The 21393-nt window shown below is 41.2% G+C and overlaps 2 protein-coding genes across 3 annotated transcripts in view; both read left to right on the forward strand.

The window, feature by feature from the left end:
* LOC311012983 (WD repeat-containing protein 37) overlaps positions 1 to 21393 on the forward strand; it is a 265141-nt gene that overhangs the window by 74552 nt on the left and 169196 nt on the right. The gene's annotated exons all lie outside the window — the stretch shown is intronic.
* Positions 17508 to 21393, forward strand: part of LOC311012966 (solute carrier organic anion transporter family member 5A1-like) — a 33677-nt gene continuing 29791 nt past the window's right edge. The window contains exons 1-4 of one of the 2 annotated variants that reach the window (XM_084008807.1): positions 17508 to 17636; positions 18875 to 19111; positions 19280 to 19381; positions 19469 to 20257. In XM_084008807.1, the coding sequence (XP_083864933.1) occupies positions 19294 to 19381; positions 19469 to 20257 (877 nt within the window). In that variant the 5' untranslated portion in view covers positions 17508 to 17636; positions 18875 to 19111; positions 19280 to 19293. Of the gene's footprint in view, positions 17637 to 18874; positions 19112 to 19279; positions 20258 to 21393 lie in introns of both variants that reach the window. The other variant, XM_084008806.1, reaches the window with a different exon arrangement.

Genomic DNA, 21393 nt, shown 5'->3' on the forward strand with positions numbered 1-21393 from the left:
AGACTATATATGAGAAGTGGATGTAGTCATGGTTACATCATATGGAGCTAGAACAGTCTCATAATTCACAAATGCACACAGAAATTCACAAATGCACACAGAAATTCACAAATGCACAAAAAAGATTTACAAATGTATTTGGGGATTTGTATATACATGTGACTCAAAACACAAATACATTTTCAATGCACACACAAATATGTTTCATTTCATATGTAAGTAAAAAATATTCACATATAAAAAACAAGATTCATAAACATATTTCCAATGCACACACAAATCTAAAAAAAAATCACAAATACATGAATGTTAAAGTATTTGCAATCTTCATCAAATACGCATTTGGGGCTTGTTACATTCATATATGAACTGTTGGACCTGTATTTACAAAGTGCTTTTCATTTGTAAACCTCCCTGCATTTGTGTGTGAAACTTTTGAGACTCCCCTGACGTGACTCCGATCCACAAATGCGTTTTTTCTAAGAGGAGGTTGTCTGTAGCCAATCAGATGTCTCCCTCCTTTACAGCCAATCACGTGAGTGTCTCCCCCAAAAGTCTAAAACACAACTCCGCCCGCACCGGTTCATCTTCCCCAGAATGAGGGAATAAATTTCTTCCATAAAATGCTTCTTTATAAAAGAAAAATAGATATTTATATAACTGTACACCTAATCTATACAGCATAAAGACAGGGAGCACAGGAAGAAGGGAAATTATCTCCAGAAATAAGGTCGATTCTGGCTCTAGCACCCATATCCCTCCAACGCAACGCACTCACGTGATTGGCTGTAAAGGAGGGAGACATCTGATTGGCTACAGACAACCTCCTCTTAGAAAAAACGCATTTGTGGATCGGAGTCACGTCAGGGGAGTCTCAAAAGTTTCACACACAAATGCAGGGAGGTTTACAAATGAAAAGCACTTTGTAAATACAGGTCCAACAGTTCATATATGAATGTAACAAGCCCCAAATGCGTATTTGATGAAGATTGCAAATACTTTAACATTCATGTATTTGTGATTTTTTTTTAGATTTGTGTGTGCATTGGAAATATGTTTATGAATCTTGTTTTTTATATGTGAATATTTTTTACTTACATATGAAATGAAACATATTTGTGTGTGCATTGAAAATGTATTTGTGTTTTGAGTCACATGTATATACAAATCCCCAAATACATTTGTAAATCTTTTTTGTGCATTTGTGAATTTCTGTGTGCATTTGTGAATTTCTGTGTGCATTTGTGAATTTCTGTGTGCATTTGTGAATTATGAGACTGTTCTAGCTCCATAACATCACCCATTGGTTTGTGGACTACGGTGTTGAAGCCTCGACTTTGGTGTTTTGACCGTCCTATCTTGGATTTTTGCAACCAGTGAAGGAAGTGACCATATTTGGACTGTGGAGGAGCGACGGGTGGATCTGATGAACAAAGGTAAATGGACCTGCAGTTATATCGTGCTTTTCTAGGATTCCGAACACTTAAAGTGCTTGACACTGTCAGCATTCACCCATTCACACATCCACACTGATACTGATGGCAGAAGCTGATCATCAGGATCTAATCTAATGCACATTCACACGCCAATGGTGCAGCCTTTGGGGGCAATTTTGGGATCAGTATTTTTCTCGCCAGAGCGGCAACAAGCGGTAACCTTCCTGCATCTGGATCCATCTGGCTTCTGGTGTGAAGTTGTTAACTGTGTTCGCTTCATAATTCAAGATAAGCTTAATAGCTAATTGTTGAATGAATCCCGGTAGCTAATTACATTGGAAGAGTGGGAGTGACCTGTCAATCACAATGCCCCGCCCTAAAGCATACCCTGCTTTATTGTCTATTTAACTCTAAATGGACCATATTTTTTCAAAATGAACATCATGCTGGATTGAAGAAGACTTGAAACTAGAGATTGAGACCATAAACTCATGTTTACAAAGTTTTCAGACATAATAAATCAAGAGAGACGTTAGGTCATTTTCTCTTTGACCTCCATGGACTTCTTTTTACAATCAGAGGAGTCGCCCCCTGATGGCCAGCAGAGAGAATGCAAGCTTAAGGCACTTGTCGTCACCTGGTTCAAACCTACAGAAGTGTTTAAAGTCACCAAACATCTCAAGATGGAAAAATGTGTTTAAAATCGTACAGAAGACACGTAGAATAGTTGATGGAATGACTATGGGTTTTAGGTGTTATTACATGATTTTAACAAAGAGACTTCAATCATGAACATCAATAATGAACCACAGATTACAACCGAGGAACCCTTTTTTTATTAAACAGTCATCCTTCTGCTCCAATTTGAACTATCCGCTTCACCATTTTGCATCATAATGCCAATTTTGCATAATCTCCCCCTCTTCGCATTTACTTCCAATTAACAGCGGCTCTTTAATCCCTGTCAGTCACCGTCCTCAAACTAATAATCTGATTCTTAGTTGCGTTGCATATAAACCGAGATCCAAATCGTTTGCTCCCCAACATCATTTCATTGTTGCTATCATCACATTGCATCACTTCGCCCCTCCCCTCTGGCCTTTGCTGCGTTTTGATCCTTGTGGTTTTGCAGGTTTCCAGTGACTGACTCCCTCTTCAGAGGATTAGCGAGATGCTGTACCTCTTTGTTTGTCTCCGGCTGAAGGTGAAGCCGGTGAGCCTCTGGGATTCACATATTCTTGTTGTATTTCACCTCACTGACTCCCAAAGCTGCTGTGTATCCACAGCTTCTTATCACGTGCCTCAACTCTTCATGTGTTTTTAAGTAAAGCTGAGTGCAGCAGAGTGAACTGAGCTCTCCCTCGTTGAATTGACTTTCCTTTTGTAGGATTAGTGGTTAGAGGATTTTATTTTGCTGTATTTGTAAAATGACTCAAATGAGAATAAATGTAGTGTTGTGAATTAGATTTTTTTTAGCCATGCTGCCAATGTGGGTCCAGGGGTCACTTCCTGTCTGAAATACTGTAGGTCAACTTCTACCAGACAGTCCAACACAGTCTCACAGCAGTTTATGAAATAGTCACAAGTTGAAATCTACGGATTCGTGTAAATGGACAAGAACTGCCCACTTTTATTTGTGTTGCTCACCACGACTTTAATGCAATGTATTTCAAATGGTTAGTGATGTGCGATACCACTGATTTCCTTTCCGATCCGATACCAAGTAAAATTCAGACTGGCAACGACGATACTGATCCAATACCGATGTTCAAAATGTTAATGTGTTTGTCTCTGTATGTTTTAAAGACACCTAACCTATGTAATCTACTTTAAACGATCTTCTCTACAGGGAACCTTAGCTGACTTGATTGAACATCAACGTTTGCATTCAGCCATCATTGTCAACTGGACTGAGTGAGCAGTAGAGTTCTCAACGGGCCTGAAAATTACAGCCCGACCCGACCCGGCCCGCGGGTTTTTAAACCCGAACCCGACGCAGCCCGACACACCAGCATGAATTGTCGGCCCGAACCCGACCCGAACCCGACCCCCCGCGCGCCTGCATTGTTTTCCTCATACACTTGTTATCACGATCAGACAGACAGCAGACGTGAATTCAAATGAAACTTACTCTGCCCCATGAAGCAGGCAGCCAGATTGACCAAACGTGAACAGCGATGATTCACAGCAAACAATATATAATTTACAACCTACAATTTTTTTTTTTTTTTTTTTTTTTTTTTAATGAAATGTGTTTTATAAAAAAAGGAAGCCCGAGGCCCGACCCGACCCGGCTCATTTGCGTATTTTTTCGGCCCGGACCCGGCCACGAAACTTCGGGTCCCTTCGGGTTTGTCGGGCTGGGCCGACCCGTTGAGAACTCTAGTGAGCAGCCACTGCTGTAAAAAAAAGCCGTACTTCGCATATGACTATGACAGGCGGAAGACTGAAGACCACCAACTGGATATCATTTAGACGAGATCCCAATAATATAGTTTCTTTCCACTGTGTTCCTGTTAATGATAAACTACACATTTACCCCCAAATTACTAAAATATCTATATTTTTCTATGAGAATCATTCTAGAACATTTCCCGTTTCCTGACATTATCCCACAGAGAAACAGTTAGGTTTAGGAAAAACAACATTGTAAGAAGGGCTGCACCAGGACCCTCTCGCTGTGAGGCACGGTGGTGTAGTGGATATAACGGCGTCCTGTCCAGGGTGGATCCTCCCTTCGCCCAATGTCAGCTGGGATCGGCTCCAGCCCCCCCGTGACCCTGAATACAGGATAAGAGACAGACGATGGAAGGAACATGGTTAGTAAATAGCTGTGTACTGTTAAGTTGAGGCAACATAATGGAACATTATGTTGGCTTTGGGACACCCGTGTGTCCGCCACTAAAAATCATGGTTGCTGTATCTAATAACTCACCCAAATTAGCATGTACGTGCAGGTTATTTGGACTCACATTGTGACTTACACATTGCGTTAAGATGAGTATGTCTGGGCTTCAACATAACAAACATGTGGGTAAACCGTGAAAATGTTACAGTGGCTACTTTTTTGTGTAAATGTTAATTATTCATTTCAAACTGCAGACTCAATGTTTTATTGCTGCTTGGACGGAGACGTAATATAATTTGTGGCTGAGATGACAAAGAGTTGCAACCACAAGGCATAGCATCACTCGTGAAAAGTGGTCCAAATTAGTGTGTTTCCCCCATGGCCAATCAGAACTGGAGCTGCTAAATGAATGAATGGGCGCCTGCATCTTTTGGTTTGGTCTCTTTTTTGATGCATGCTGGCCTTGAAAAAAAGTACATTCAAGGACATTTGTTGGCCTTTTCAGCTGCAGCACCTCTACTTGCCATCCCCACTTACTTCATATTACATGCGGTAAGAAAGCACCCTTCAGCCATCTTGGGTCTTTTTTCCTACAGTTTCAACTTGGGCGTTATTTGATCCGTTGTGTTTGCGTCTGCAGTCTGGCCGCTCGTCTCAGAACCAGCTCATTGCGACAGGTGTGGGGATGCTCTTCTCGGCCGGCCTTTCCTCTACGTGGCCACGGTGCACGTTCTCCCCGAGGTCAGCAGCAGCAGGACGGGCCATCCCCCCTCGGACCACGAGCAGCATACTGTGGCCGAGGCCCACCACCGGCGACACCTGGGGCTCCTGGAGAGCCTCACTCTGGTCCTCGGGGTTGGGATCCCCATGCTGCTGGCCCTTGGGCTGCATGATGACTGATTGAGATGCGTCAGGACAATTATGTGTAGGACGACTGCCACCACGCCTAAAAGAATAATATCTGCCAAATATTGTACACATCTGTGGTTTAAAGCAGGTACTCCAATTTGTAGATGCTTAATTGAATCTTTGCCTATGACACTTCAGGAACCTCTCTGTTTGTCGGTTCCCTCTTTGTAGTTTACGGGAAGTAAAAACATGTTTGCTCATTCTGCTTAATGTTCTGCTCTTTTTAGCTTTTAGTTTAGTTCTTATTTGTTTTGAGGTACAGTAGACAACCACCAGTGTTGATTACAGATATGGACACAAAAAAGGTATTTTACAATTTATTTAATTTTCAGATTTATTTACAAAGATATACAGTGTAACAGAAAAAAAAACAAAGCTAAAACTGCTCTGCCAGCTGAAATGCCATTTTAGTTCATTCATCTCTGTTTGTGAAGTCTAACTTGATTTCATCCTGGAAGGCCATCTCTGCACGTACGAGGAGGAGGGCTCAGTCACATGTATGTAGGAGGAGGTGGAGGGCTCAGTCACATGTATGTAGGAGGAGGTGGAGGGCTCAGTCACATGTATGTAGGAGGTGGCGGATGGCTCAGTCACATGTATGTAGAAGGAGGTGGAGGGCTCAGTCACATGTATGGAGGTGGAGGGCTCAGTCACATGTGTGTAGGAGGTGGAGGGCTCAGTCACATGTGTGTAGGAGGTGGAGGGCTCAGTCACATGTATGTAGGAGGTGGTGGAGGGCTCAGTCACATGTATGTAGAAGGAGGTGGAGGGCTCAGTCACATGTATGTAGGAGGAGGTGGAGGGCTCAGTCACATGTGTGTAGGAGGTGAAGGGCTCCGTCACATGTGTGTAGGAGGTGGAGGGCTCCACCACATGTAGGAGGTGGAGGGCTCAGTCACATGTGTGTAGGAGGTGGAGGGCTCCGTCACATGTGTGTAGGAGGTGGATGGCTCCACCACATGTAGGAGGTGGAGGGCTCCGTCACATGTGTGTAGGAGGTGAAGGGCTCCGTCACATGTGTGTAGGAGGTGGAGGGCTCCACCACATGTAGGAGGTGGAGGGCTCCGTCACATGTGTGTAGGAGGTGAAGGGCTCCGTCACATGTGTGTAGGAGGTGGAGGGCTCCACCACATGTAGGAGGTGGAGGGCTCCGTCACATGTGTGTAGGAGGTGGATGGCTCCACCACATGTAGGAGGTGGAGGGCTCCGTCACATGTGTGTAGGAGGTGGAGGGCTCCGTCACATGTGTGTAGGAGGTGGATGGCTCCACCACATGTAGGAGGTGGAGGGCTCCGTCACATGTGTGTAGGAGGTGGATGGCTCCACCACATGTAGGAGGTGGAGGGCTCCGTCACATGTGTGTAGGAGGTGGATGGCTCCACCACATGTAGGAGGTGGAGGGCTCCGTCACATGTGTGTAGGAGGTGGAGGGCTCCACCACATGTGTGAAGGAGGTGGAGGGCTCCACCACATGTGTGTAGGAGGTGGAGGGCTCCACCACATGTGTGAAGGAGGTGGAGGGCTCCACCACATGTGTGTAGGAGGTGGAGGGCTCCATCACATGTGTGTTGAAGGTGGGAGGGAAGTCTCCAGAAGCAGAAGCTGCAACAAACAAACAAAAACACTGATCAATCCACTAAGACGTGTTAACACGTGGTAAAAGGTGCTGCTTCCTCTTCTCTCCATTCTGAACGTTCTAACATCGTCCAACATGATCCCTCAGTGAGTTTACATCCCATTTGACATCCACAGACATATTGACTTACCTGCAGCCTTTCTGGCAGCGTTGCTCCTGTCCCTCTTCCTCTTTTTGCCCTACACAAAAAACCAACACATTAGACTTTCCATCTGCCATTAGCTGATACAAACGTAAGACTCTTTCCAGTGCCTTTTTGTTTACAAGCTCTTGTGCGCCGCAGTTTAACATGTATGAGTTGTACGTCAGCAGAATGTACATACATAATTGTTGGTGGAGGACCAGTCTGGGTTGAGTTGGGCGTGGAGGCGTTTCTCCTCATCTGCCTCTGCATAATATTTGGCCTGCTGGGCTCTGGACAGCGACTTCCACTGTGGAGAGATGACAACACACTGTCAGCACACACCGAGACACACAACTACAGGTCGCATAAACAAAAACAACTTAACAGCTGTATTAATATGCACACCGAATCACATGAATGAGAGCCGGGGTCCCACAGACCCCCACGGTGCATCTGAGCAAACACACTCACCCTCTGCCCCAGGACACTGTTCACTACGGAGCTCCCACGGCTCTGCAGTTCGACCGTGCAGGTGGGCCTCTGCTCCTTCATGAACAACAGGAAGGCGTTGGGCGGCTTCTTCACATACAGACGATCATCATCCTCATCGGCACGCTTTCTCTTGCTGTGGAAAAACAGGGAAAGAAAAGCACAACTTTAGAGAGAGAACATTAAAATGAGCAAGAATAATACAAGACATCCTTTTCTGTGTTGTTCCATGAAAAAAAGTCTGATAACAATATGAATGCAAATCATCTTGGTGGACAAATAAGACCTGCAATCAAACACCAGCTGCAAGAAGTTCACTATAAGGTGGATGTGGTACATTTTGACCAAAGTGGACTTACTTTGATGAGGAGGTTTGTGCTGGAGGAGGAGGAGCTGCAGAGGGAGAAGGAATGTATTCCTACAGGACAGTTCTATCAACGTGATGAGAGTTTTAAATGTGATTGTGTGTGAAAGCAGCACACGTATCACCACGTGTCACCTCTGTACTTACGTTACAAGTGACTGACGGCTCTGTTCGCTAAATCAAGTTGATGAGTTTATTTTTTAGGACAAAGCGGGAACCATTATTAGGCCTATATTATTTATTCATATGAAATTAGTTTCTTCTTCTTCTTCTTCTTCTTCTTCTTCTTCTTCTTCTTCTTCTTCTTCTTCTTCTTCTTCTGCTTCTTCTTCTTCTTTGTAGTAGTAGTAGTAGTAGTAGTAGTAGTAGTAGTATTGTTGACCTTACAATACACCTTCATTTCATAGAAAAACAAAAAATGAATGAGGTGAATGAAAAAAGTCCAAATACAGACACTCAGTTTAAAAGCATAGTTCATGATCAATACTTCAGAAAGAATGAGATCCATAAATTAATGAATGAAATCACTGTCTGACTAAATCTTTCCTCCGGTTGTTGAACTTCATCACATCAAGATTAAACAACCATCATCACTAGAATAAAAAGTTTTCTGAAACATTTCATCCCCACATTGTACACATGAATTACTGATCATGCTTCAAAGATATAGAAACCTTTAATGCAAATCTCCAAAGGCCAAAACAAAAAGTAATTTTACAAGCTTAGGTCTTATACATGAACAAACCCCAACCCTAACCCCCTAACCCTGGTCAAACAACCTAGTCAAACAATCGTTACCAATATTGGATTCAAAGGATCTTTGTATCACTGGGATGATTTTCTTTAGATAGGCTTTTTAAATATAAAACAGACAAAAAATATATAAATTATATAATTTTTATATTTATTTGATTTTAGTTATTTATTTATTTATTTTTCAAAGAGGTAAAATGATCTAATAACTGACAACACAGGTAACAGGTTTTTTCTTGTTCCTGTCCTGTCATGGAAACACTGTTTCTTGAGCTCTTATGATGCATTACTATAGTTGAGGCTGGAAGAATGGAGGTCGATGATTGGAGGACCAGATCTGATGGGGCGGGCCTGTGCATTCCTCAGTGTCTGCTGTTCCTCCTCCTGCTGTTCCTCCTCCTCCTCCTGCTGCTCCTCCTACTGCTGCTCCTCCTTCTGCTGTTCCTCCTCCTCCTCCTGCTGCTGTTCCTCCTCCTGATGTTCCTCCTCCTCCTGCTGCTGTTCCTCCTCCTCCTGCTGCTGTTCTTCCTCCTCCTGCTGCTCCTCCTTCTGCCGTTCCTGCAGTTCCTCCTCCTCCTGCTGCTGCTGCTGCTGCTCCTACTGCTGCTGTTCCTCCTCCTGCTGCTCCTGCAGTTCCTCCTCCTCCTGCTTTTGCTGGTGTTCAGTAAAACCTTGAGGTGTGACGTGGAAGAGAGAGGCTATTACTGAATGCGCCTGATGAAAAACAGGTAGATTGTACTGTATTTCAGCCTGTGGCTAAGATCCCACAGGGCAAGCAGAATGAGCTGCACTCCAAAATGAGCTCAACATCCCAGCAAATAGGACAGCAGCTTCCTTTTGCACTCCTCAGGCCAAACATGATACTGTATTAGCTCCGTCTCACTGTTCCTGTGGAAAGAGCTGCTGCTGCAGGTGCGCTCTCTCGCCTCTTCAGTCCCATTTGGCTGCATGTCCAAGATTAATGACGGCGTACTGTTGAGTCATCTGGACATTTGTGTTACAGAATCACCATATTTATATTTCTCCATTAAATTCCCTTCATCACTTTGCTTGTTTGTGTGTTTTTTTAAAAAAAAATCAGTTTTCCAGTTGCTGTTTGATCAATAATTTGGTTTCATTTAATCTGATTCGGCCAATTGCTCTGTCAGTTAGCATTGCGCTAGCTGTGCTGCGCTTTGAAACCGTACTCCTTTAAAACGGAGGTTTTGGAGTTTAACACGCAGCTGCATGAAGTTGAACGTGATTGCTGTGTAAGGACTCACACAGGACTCTAAAAATTGGCTAAGCTAGCAACAGAGCAATTGCCAATTATATTTGGATGATAACAACACGTAGGCCTACTCAGTGTATCAAATATGCTAAGATAAGATCAATTTAGCTTGGTCAGCGCTTCAAAGCTGCAATGTTCCTCTCTAGCGCCACCTTTGCACGTGAATTAGAGAAGTTACATGTAGACTCTTATTCATGTTTCTTCTTATTTTGAACTTTGCAAACACTAATAACAGTGCTAAAGAACATTTTGTTATTATGTTAACTAATCAGAATCAGAAGTCCTTTATTGATCCCAGAGGGGAAATAAGATACAGTTGCTTTTATATATAAGCATAAAGAAATATAAAAACAATAGAAATCTGGGTCTACATAAATGTAAGTACTATGTAAAATAAATGTAAATTATGTATATAACACAATATAACACAATATATGCAGTGAATACAAGTTTATAACAGAAATAATGACAAGAAATGAGAATTACAAGAAATACAGTGTAAATAAGTGACTAAATTCTGTTGTAATATAACTGCAATGTAAAATGAAATGTAAACATTTTAAATGTAAAAATGACCTAAATGTAAATGTAAGTACTAATGGTGGAACAGTTGAGTATGTTATTATTAGAAACAGGAGCAACAGTTTGCTGTTTCTTTTCCAGCCCTCTATCTTCTTTATTCATATTTTTGTCCTATTTTATTTAAATTTTCCTGTGTGTGTGTGTGTGTGTGTGTGCTAGTTTTATTGTATTTGAGAGCGACAGCGTGAAGTCAGCCACCCTGGTCACACTTGAGTGAAGTGGCGGGGAGTTTCATTAAGCTGTGAAATAACGATCACACCGTGATTAACTTGATTAGATTTCATGAATATTTGAAAGGCGAAACCAAATTGCTGATTTAATATTTACTGGTGGTTTTCTTTCTGACAGACTGGGAGATCATATCACGTCTCCCAAGTGACTGACTGTACTATACTGGAGAGTCGTTTTGTCTTAGCACTGCACTCCTTTATCATATAACTGTAATTATATATTAATCAGGGATATCATTGTCAGTTTAAATGACTTTTACTTTAAGCTAGGTAGCTGTTCAAACGGGATGGTTGTGGTTCTGTTGTGGTTTATAGTGGGTGTAGTAATAATAATGATGAAAAATATTATGTCAGAAATGGAAACACCAACAAATATTCTACCGATCGGCTGTTTTTTTTTAATTTATTTATGCAACAAGAAATGAGTGATGCAAGTGGAAGCAGTTCTGCCATCCTGCATTCAGAATTAAAGTATGATAGAAGAGGTACTTGTTCTTTAAAAAAAATGGCCCTTGTGACTGATATATTATTATTTATTCCAATAATACCAAGTGTTACTGTAATACTGATGCATCAACTTATAAGCAGCATTTTTTGGGGGGCTTATGACTTTTAGACATCTGACACATGACAAGACATTGCCAGAAAGTTTGGGAAGCATTGGTTTCATTAATACAAGTCTGCCAATCTTCAATAGTCAAACATTATTGAAAAAAAAATGAAGTTAATATCAAAGCTATAATATTCAATCAACAATTTCCTGTCTCCTGATCTGTGTGTGGTTGAGTCTGTATCTACAGAGGCCCTGCCATCTGCCTGGATCTTCTCTTTTCTTCTCATTGCTGTGTTTGGGACTCTTCCATATGGTGGTGTAAGCCCCAGCCAATAAAAAGCTCATAGATCTCATAGGCCTGACACGAAGAGAGCAGGCAGGCCACGGCAGGATGGAGCATGGCTTGGGCTGCTTTCATTCTCTTCTGCAATGATGTTCATTAATACATCATTATTTGGATATTTAAAGAGGATTATGTTGTTGTCATGGAGTCAGTCAGTTAGGCAGTTGTGGCTTACAAATTTGTGTCTGTATTTGGTTACATTTAGGCAACTTGGCACCATTAAAAGTGTGATAAATGCGTGAGTAGCAGTTCCTGTTTGGAGTGTTCACATGGATGTACAGACTACTATCACTGGGTTACTTTGAGACGGATGAAAACTTAAAAACTTTTTTTCTCCATTTTATTTGTAAGTGGCTTTATTTGAATTATTTGAATTCCGTGTATTTGGACTGATATCCTCAGAAAGTTAAAGTCACCACTGTGTCGCTGAGTTGACCTTAACCCACCTCTGAAAGCTGCATTATGGGAGACATGGAACACTGGTGACTCCAAGTGGCAGCAAGAGGTAACTGTGTTAAATTATTTAAAATGACAGGCATTCTTGAAGCACAACAGTGTCTCAATTTTTGAGGGTGTCAGTTTAATCTCATGATCTGCAAAATGGCCAGAACAGCTTAGATTTGTAACAATAGCTTCCTCTTTTTTTTGTAACTGACACATGAGCTTCATTTCCATCTGCACCTCCTCCCTATGCCTGCACTCAATCCCAATGAACTTCTATGCAACCCCTTTTACAATTATTTTCTCATGTTTTATTCATAGACCAACTTTATATTCATCTTCTCCTCTCATACACCGTTTTTGAAGAACAATAATGCGATACAACCCAACGCCGTTTTGTCCCAGTGTTTAAATCTTCCCATTCTTGTTCCCATTGTTTAATAACAACTTTTTTCACTTTTGAGGTAGATGTATGAGGAGTATAAATGGCAGTAGAAAATAATGTAATGCAGATAAAGAAAACGTATTACTATTATTAATTTATAGTGTCAGCAAGAGAGAATGAATACAGATATTTTGGGATGTAAACGGACACTAACGCAGGTCAAATCAGCAGCTTCACACCCCATTGTAGGGATGATGATAACATACATGTAGGCTTACTAATCATTATGATGTCTTGAAGCATGTGCAAAGGATGCTCACGATTTAACAACCAAACTGGTTGTGTTGGTACATTAAAGCAAAGGGATGAGGAAGAAAATTGTATCCCTTTATCTGGTGATAATTGTGATTTCACTACTAAATTTGTATTTGTTATTTTCTATGTATTTGTTATTTTCTATATATATATAACAAACTTGTACTTCTTTAAAAAGTCAATCTGTGGAAAAAGTTTAAATGCCTACTTCAGCAGCATGCTCAGAAGCCAAACAGCATACCATTTACATATTCATATTCAGTGAATATTTTTTCATGAAAACAAATATGGCATTTGGAAGTTTATGAACGTTTGTCACCTTAGAATGAAACGTTTCATGTGTTAGACTCCATCTAAATGTCGAGCGTTATCTGTGATGAACTTAGGTGACTTGTTTATATGCTCAGCACCGCCAGCTGGCACCAAAAATAATTTGTTCACTATCACCTCCTGGCAGACACTTTGATAACATATCTTCCAACGAGGAGCTGGTGGGTAGAATGAAGTCCATCAGAAGGATCTTAATGACAGCAGAAAGCTGAAAGTCGTTTTGCTTTAAACAAATCTTTTCCAGCTTGTGAGGAATATCCAAGTTATTGATAAGTGAAATGGTGAATTACAAGTTGATGGTAGACTCCATGCATAAACACACAGGTGCTATTTGTTCCTCTATGGCAAATCACACTGCCAGAAACATTATTAATTTCATACTAACTTCAACCTAAATAATAAATGATAATAATAATAATAATAATAATAATAATAATAATAATAATAATAATAATAATAATAATAATAATAATAATAATAATAATAATAATAATAGTAATGATAAATAAATAAATAAAACACCTTAGAATACTTTCATTTTTTTAGGAAATTAGATCAGTAGATGAACTCAAGTACGATTCTCAGTTATACTTGCACCTTACTTGACTTATACTCCTTAATTTCAAAGGTACATATTTTTCTTTTTACTACATTACATGTATTTGGCAGCTGTAGAACTTTATTGTATTTTTTTTAAAATATAGTGAGCATAAGATATTTTATATAAAGTCATTCAACACTATCTCTGCAGCCAGAGCAACCAACAACATTAACATGCAATTAAGATATAATAATAATAATAATAATAATAATAATAATAATAATAATAATAATAATAATTATTATTATTATTATTATTATTATTATTATTATTATTATTATTATTATTATTATTATTATAGGGTAAAATGTAATAATGTAATAGAGCCCGTTTTGGCTGCATATGAGTACTTTTCTATTTTAAATAAAGTTTTCCAATCGTTTTTAAAACATTATATATTCCCTCCCTTCCTCTCTCCGTCTCTCGACCACACACACAGCGAGTACCAACTAGGCATGTCAACAGTTAACTAGGACATTTTTGCCTATAGGTACACCAGTCAGTCTAGCTTAATTTTTGACTATATATTGAGCAATTGAACTTTTAAGTTTGGACGCAGCAGGACACATACAGAAACGCTCCGTGGTGCTGGGTGTCACAGAGCTCGCCGTAGTGACACTCTCAAAAAGTGGAATTCAAAGCAGACAGACTATTGAAGTTGTTTCAATTGAGAAACAATGAGTCATTTGACCCGCTCTTAATCAGCCTTTAGAGAGACCACCGTTCAAACTATTTAGAACATCAGCTGATCAGTGGATGAACATTCAACCGCAACCTGAAATGCAGCCAAAAACTTCAGCAAGGCCAACATAAAATAAAATAAAAGACCTTTACGACACAAAACATTAAAAACTGGATGGCTATAACCCATCAAACCTCATTGGGTCAGTGAAGTAAATGGAAAGTACCTTTTGTTTGTTGTTTTAAAGCAAAATTAACCAAAACTGACATTCCTACTATAAACTATAAGCTTTTTAAGGCAACGAAAGATGGTGGCTACACTGTGTGACTGAGCTCAGTTTCCTTTGACACTATAGAAACGACCTCTGGTGGCGTCTGCTGGTCACTACAACATCTCACATCAGTACAGCACTGTGTTTATGACGGAACTGAAAATCATACCATTGAGATTTCTAAATACCCTGGTACACTGTTGTACCGCCCAAGCCTGCAACCCATGACAGTCCCAGTTTTTATTTGCTCTTTTTGTATTTGCAAAATCCTCCAGTTAACTAAAGATATCCAGATGGAGGCTGTCTGTTAATTCATGTTTTCAAACATGTGTTTCTTGTTTTTATGCAATCTCCTGACCAACTTAAAGGTCAGAGTTCACCATTACAGGTGAAGGCATGCTGTGTTTGTGGGGAACAGGACTGGAGGCAGGACATTGGCCATGTTTCATCTGATAAGACTAACGTGTGAATGTGATTTGATAAGACCTGAGGATCAAGCAAGCCGTTTGGTTGGTCCAGCTACTACTGGGAGGGTGTTGAAGTAAAAACAAAAACAAAAAAAAACACATAAACAGGAATGTGTGAAGGGCTGATAAAGCCTCCCTTTCTAGCTCGCAAACACATCAATGTTCACTTGGTCTAGATATTTGAATGTTCCCTCCACTTCAAAGATCTACCAGGTTATAGATGGGTGTGACCAAGAGAGTTGAAAAAGCCTCATTTAGCCAGGTCGAGTAAACAGGATCGATGTCTGATTGTATAGAAGTCCATGAGAAAATTACCCTACTTCTCTCTTGATGTATCTCAGTAAATATTGTAAACATGAGTTTATGGTCTCAATCTCTAGTTTGGAGTATTCTTCAATCCAGCATGATGTTCATTTAGTACATTATGGTCCATTTAGCGTCCACCTGTCGCTCCCCCACAGTCCAAATATGGTCACTTCAGTTCATTTGTTGCAAAACAATTCCAAGATGGCAACGGCCAAAATGCCAAACTGAGACTTCAAAACCATAGTCAACAATTCAACAAGTGACGTCATGTCCACTACGTCCACTTCTTATATACAGTCTACGGTTTTGAGCCATTTTCAACCATGAGTTTTATAAATTAAGTAAAAATATCAATATTTACAGTTATTATATAGTTTTCATCTCAACAAAAATATAAGAGTTTAAGAGTGCAGTTTATTTGCGACCTCGCTCCCCATCAGCTATTTGCAGGTGTTCAATTCCCCATTAGAGGTCACTCTTTACATATATATTCCACTATCACACACTAAGGTGTGTTTTACTGCTTTCACAATACACCTGGGAGATGAACTGGAACTCAAACTGTGAGCCAGACCACCCAACGTCAGTGTTGGACCTCATCGATGCGCTTGAAGCTGAATGGGAGCAAATCCCTGCAAGCAGCACGGGTTCAACAAGTACATAAGAATGCCTTTTCCAGGTGCGTTCAACAATGTTTCTGCAACAAACATGTAAAGGAATGGAATAAATACTTTGCAGAAAGAGTCGGTTTTAACTAAACAATCTCTTGAATTGCTGATGAATTTCCTTTAAATTGCTTTTTGACATTTTACTCTGTCAAAACAGGCAGCTCTATTATTATCTCTATCATTATCACACCTGCTACTGATGTAACAGACGCAGGCTGACCAGACAATATGCAGTTTATGACATGGTTTCTCTATTTCTTTTTGAATTAATATTATTGCTTCCATTCATGCTTGTAGTTATATTTAATTTCATCCTTTGTTTACGTTTTTTGGGGATATTTCCATGATGGTCTGAATGCTCCACTTGAGACCTTCTCATTCGAGCCGGAACCAGAAATCCACCATGTTGAAATGTACAATATAAATCACATGAAGGGTTAACTTAATAAAACCACAACTTGTTGTAGGAGAGATGGTGGTTTATTTTATCTCTTTTGACCCAAAAGATTATTCTGCAGTCTGTTATCTTTTTGCAGCCACAACACTTGATGCTACCAATTAAACAAGCAATTTAACATGCTCTTTGTTTCATTTCCTTGCATAAAGGTATTGCAATAGACTGCCTTCATGTACCTTATTGATTTGTACTTCAATCACAATATCTAAGCTACTGGTAGATCTTTGAGATTTTAGTACACAGCTGCAAAGCCCTCAAAGTATTTTATATAGTCAAGGGACAAAATCCAATGCAACACTATACAGATCATTTGAATATATGTTTGCATTTGGCACTATACACACTTCGAAACAAATTTGTAGCCACCCTAGAAGATTTGTAGCCTTTCTATTTTAATTTGATTTAATTTTACTTTAAAATGACAAATCACTAAGTGCATTGAACAAATCAATGCCTATTATTAAATTAGAGTTGGGGATATTTATACATGTATCAGTAACTTTCTTCTGTTAGATACACTGTTTTTGCTTATGGATCCTCTGTGTTAAATGCCAGGGTGAGGGTTGCCTTGTGTTTGTTTTAGATGCATGGTTACTTTTTCATTTGCCATGTTGTTGAGAGGTGCTGAGGAAAATAAATGTGCCATGCCTGAATCAAACAGGATTACTTTCCAGTGTCTCTGTTGGGTACATTTTGGTAAGGAATATTATTAATAAGGGTATACAACAATTATGAAAATATAGAATTTGTTTGATTTGTATTACTTTTATTTGTAACTGAAGTTGGGCAAACATGATTGGGGACATGGCTACTGAAACTCAGAATATTATTATTTTTTAAATAATGAATTAATCCTGGGCACATATCATTATTTTTCTATGGTAGAGGGGGTTGATCAAGTAAGACACGCTTTTAGACCATACACCCTATTATGTCATGGGGGCTCCATGCAATGGCACCGAATGCCACGAAAGACCCGTATGCTTTTATTTAAGTGTTTCCGGTCTTGTCTGGCTCTCTCCCTGCGCCTTGACGCAGCACTATGAGACGATGTGTTGTAGGTTTTTTCATGAACGTGTTTTTTCTGTCGGGTTGTACCCGCCTGTCCTCTCGGTGCGGGCGGTGTGACTCGGGAATGAAGGTTTAAAGGCCCGTGTCGTCGCGTCAGTGTGTCAGGTCAGTGAAGTTCATAGTCACAGTGTGGTTTTATCCATCGCTCTGCGTTACCTCTGCTGGTTAGCTGCTAGCTGCGCGGCTAGCTGGGACGTTGGCCGGTTCTTCTTTTCAAAGTAAAACCCTGAACTCAATGAACGTTCTGTCACGGCACTAAAAAACATTTTAAATCCCCCGTTAACGGTTTCTAACCCGTTAAACGCTTGGCACGTCGTAGAGCACACCGTAAAACATATTCTGAATGCATCAACGTCTACACACATTATTTAACTCGTTGCCCTTTAATAATAAGCAACGTTGATAACGTTACCTAGCTTGCTAACGTGGTGATGGTTTGACCCAAGTCTTGCACAGTCACGGCAAATTGTTTTATTTAAACGTTGATGGAAATACGGTAGTCCGGATATATCATTACACATCACTGATTAAGCTATTTGTAAACGTTTTCTCTACTATGAAGGTTATATTACGCTACAAATGAATTAATGTTACATTTCTAGATAATTCAGCGACATTTTGCACTTCGTACTCCCACTTTCAAAGTATATATAGGGATATAGTACAACGAATAGGCTACTTGTTAATACAACCTCCAGTTGGATATTTTAAAATATTTTTTCTGTCGGTAACATTGTATTTTTTTCCCCTTCATTTTGGGCAATTTAACAGAGTTTTAGTCAGAACAAAAAAATATGCTTCGTAACCAACTTGAAATATCGGTGGGTTGATTTGTATAGAGACCCTCTATGTACTGAGTGCAATCGGAGTAAAAATTACATCTATGCTTTTATTGTGAAGGGTACCTTCCCGGTTTCCGTGTCAGTAACTTTAGCTTGACGGAGTTGTTTTCAAAACAGCGACTGCGAGCAGCTGGGCACTGCGGTGTTTCTGAGCGGCGTTCTCTCCGAGCAGCTCTTCCGCCGGAATTAATTGGACTTTTCACGTTTCACGCTCGTGTTCCTCGAAGACTCTCTATTTTTTTGTTGTTGCCGATTTTCATATTTTCATACACGTTTCCAGGGATTTACACAGAAACCTAATCACTAAATGACAACCTCGCTCGCCCGCTGGTAGGACAGCTGGTGCGGCGATAACATCGGGAGGGGGGTGGGGAGCGGGGGGGTGATGCCCTTGACTTGGCGAGGATGAGTTAGCAGGAGAAGCAGTGTCTAAAGGGGGGAGGGGGGCGTCATCATCATCAAATGTACCAAAAGAAGTGACGCTGTGATCTTCATTGACAGGGGTGTAAGGGATGCGGCGCATGCTCAGCGAGTTCATTGCATCCCTGCTGGCCGAGGAGCAGCAGCGTCCTGCCGAGAGATCCCACCGAGTGGAAATGTTGTGCATCTGCAGGAAGCCCCGCGGGTCGAGCTGAGGAGGCCTGAGCGGTCTCCACCTCCGGATTAGTCGCGGAAGGCTAGTGTGCACGACAAGATAAACCGAGCCAGTCCGGCATGAGCTGCAGATAAGCAGACGCTGTGAGTCTACTTTCCCTTCCAGTTGTTGCTTTTTGGGGCCTCTTTGTGTGCCAGACTATTTGTGGGAGTCAATGTACCCATTAATAATAAATGTGATGGGCAGCAGACCCTGAACTGTAAATGTAGGCTTGGAACTGGGGCATTTTCTCTCTCATCTAACCCCTAAAGAAACGTGGCTTTGAATGGATATAATGGCTGACCACGAGGATGCAGAATTGTCCCAGTCCCTTCAGAAGGAGGACGGCTTTTCCAGCGAGCTGGAGGAGCCAGGTACAGACTTCAAATCTAATAAATTGCCAATTTTGAATGAAGAGCCGCCTCAAGAGGAAACCTTACTGGCTAATTCTGTGTCCATAGCGGCAGAAGAGAGCACAGAATTTATCCAGCTCCCAGCCAAACCTGAGTCCTTTCCGGCGGAGTCCCCAACTAAAACAAACTACCTGCCCAAGCCGGGGAAGTCGGCGCTGAACAGGCCGAGCTCATACATGGAGAACACGGAGATTCGTAGGAATAAAAACATGGCGAGAAGGAAGCAGCCGGGGGTTTTTGCTTCCAGGCTGGCCCGGATTCGTCTGGCCGGTAGGAAGTACATGAGCGCTATCTTACAGGACTCTCGCTGCTTCCTGTTCTGCATGTGCTACCTGACATTCATCCAGTCGCTCATGGTGTCCGGCTACCTCAGCAGCGTCATCACTACCATCGAGAAGAGGTACAGCCTCCGGAGCTCCGAATCAGGCCTCCTCGTCAGCTGTTTCGACATAGGAAGCCTCCTAGTGGTCGTCTTCATCAGCTACTTTGGTGGGCGGGGCCAGAGGCCTCGCTGGCTGGCGGTGGGCGGGGTTTTCATCGCTGTGGGCGCCGCCCTCTTCTCCTTACCTCACTTCATTTCCCCGGCCTACCAGATCAAGGAGGTCAACTCGTCGTCTGGCAACGAGGGTCTGTGCATGAACAGCAATGCCAGCGGCAGGGATCGCATCGGCATCACTTCCTGTCCCAGAGACCAGGAGGGAAACGAGCACAACCTGTACGTGGCGCTGTTTGTTATCGCTCAGATCCTGGTGGGCATGGGCTCCACGCCCATCTACACGCTGGGACCCACCTACCTGGATGACAACGTCAAGAAGGAGAATGCCTCGCTGTATCTAGGTAAGAGTTTGTTGTCTGTCAAACAGGAAACTGATGTCACTGAGTAATTATTACTCTCCAGTTTAGATATGAACCAATCAGTGAATGATAACGACAGATGTTAGTGGCTAACCATTGGTGTTACATTCATGTTCGCTGTAATCTTGTTAGAATGAGCTGACATTCTCTACAGGCGGCAACTGCCAGTTCTGAAGTGAAGCCAAGGCTGAAGTGCCTTCAACTTGCATTATCTCTGCTGGCCATCAGGGGGCGACTCCTCTGGTTGCAAAAAGAAGTCTGATTGTATGAAAGTCTGAGAAAATGACTTCTCACTAGTTCTATCATTCAAAGAGTAAAAGGTGGTTTAATAGCTATGGGTTAAAAAGATTTTATGTTTTTGAAGCGTCTTTTTGGGATGAAATAGCAATGCGTTGTGAATCAGCTTCTGCCCTCCACAAGGATCCAACTGGGTTTACTGTACAGATTTGTCACCAATATATATGTACTCAGTTACAAGATATTTTTAAGTTGAATATTCAACATTACGTATTTAAAGACTACGGTAACATTTAGCATATAATAACAATACATTCTGAATTGAAAATTAAACAAAAAAAAGCGTATATCACAACATTTTTATTGAAAATTACTTCAGAAAAATAGCTGAACTAGATGCTTTGTGTATTTATGTGACTGGACACTACTGAGTGCGTAATTCCAAAACCATTGGCATTAATCTGCTGCTACAGCAGACACACACACACAAATCGCAAAAATGTGATTATATGCAAATTTGCGCCGGCCGCAAGATGAGATCATCCTCCTGTCATGAGTGAAGTCATGACGTTGCAGAACAGAAATAGAGAAACAAATGTTGTCTCCTGTGTTTGTGGTCCCCCAGAGTTAGTCCAGAGACCAGACTATGTGGAGAAACCAGAAACTCTATGGTACTGCCGTTTTTATACCATTGGATACTTTTCAAAATCTACTACTACTTTGGACTCCCCCACTTTTATCCTGTCAAAAGTCAGCGCAGCTTTGTCCACTTGGCACTATTTTCAGTTTCAGTTTCAGTTGTGAATCAGTTCATTTCAGTGAAAAGGTTCCCAGTTTTGACAGATAAGCGTGACTGGTCCTCAACATGTATTGTAGTTAAT

Source organism: Eutrigla gurnardus, assembly GCF_963514095.1.
Source record: "Eutrigla gurnardus genome assembly, chromosome: 4".
Taxonomy (NCBI): domain Eukaryota; kingdom Metazoa; phylum Chordata; class Actinopteri; order Perciformes; family Triglidae; genus Eutrigla; species Eutrigla gurnardus.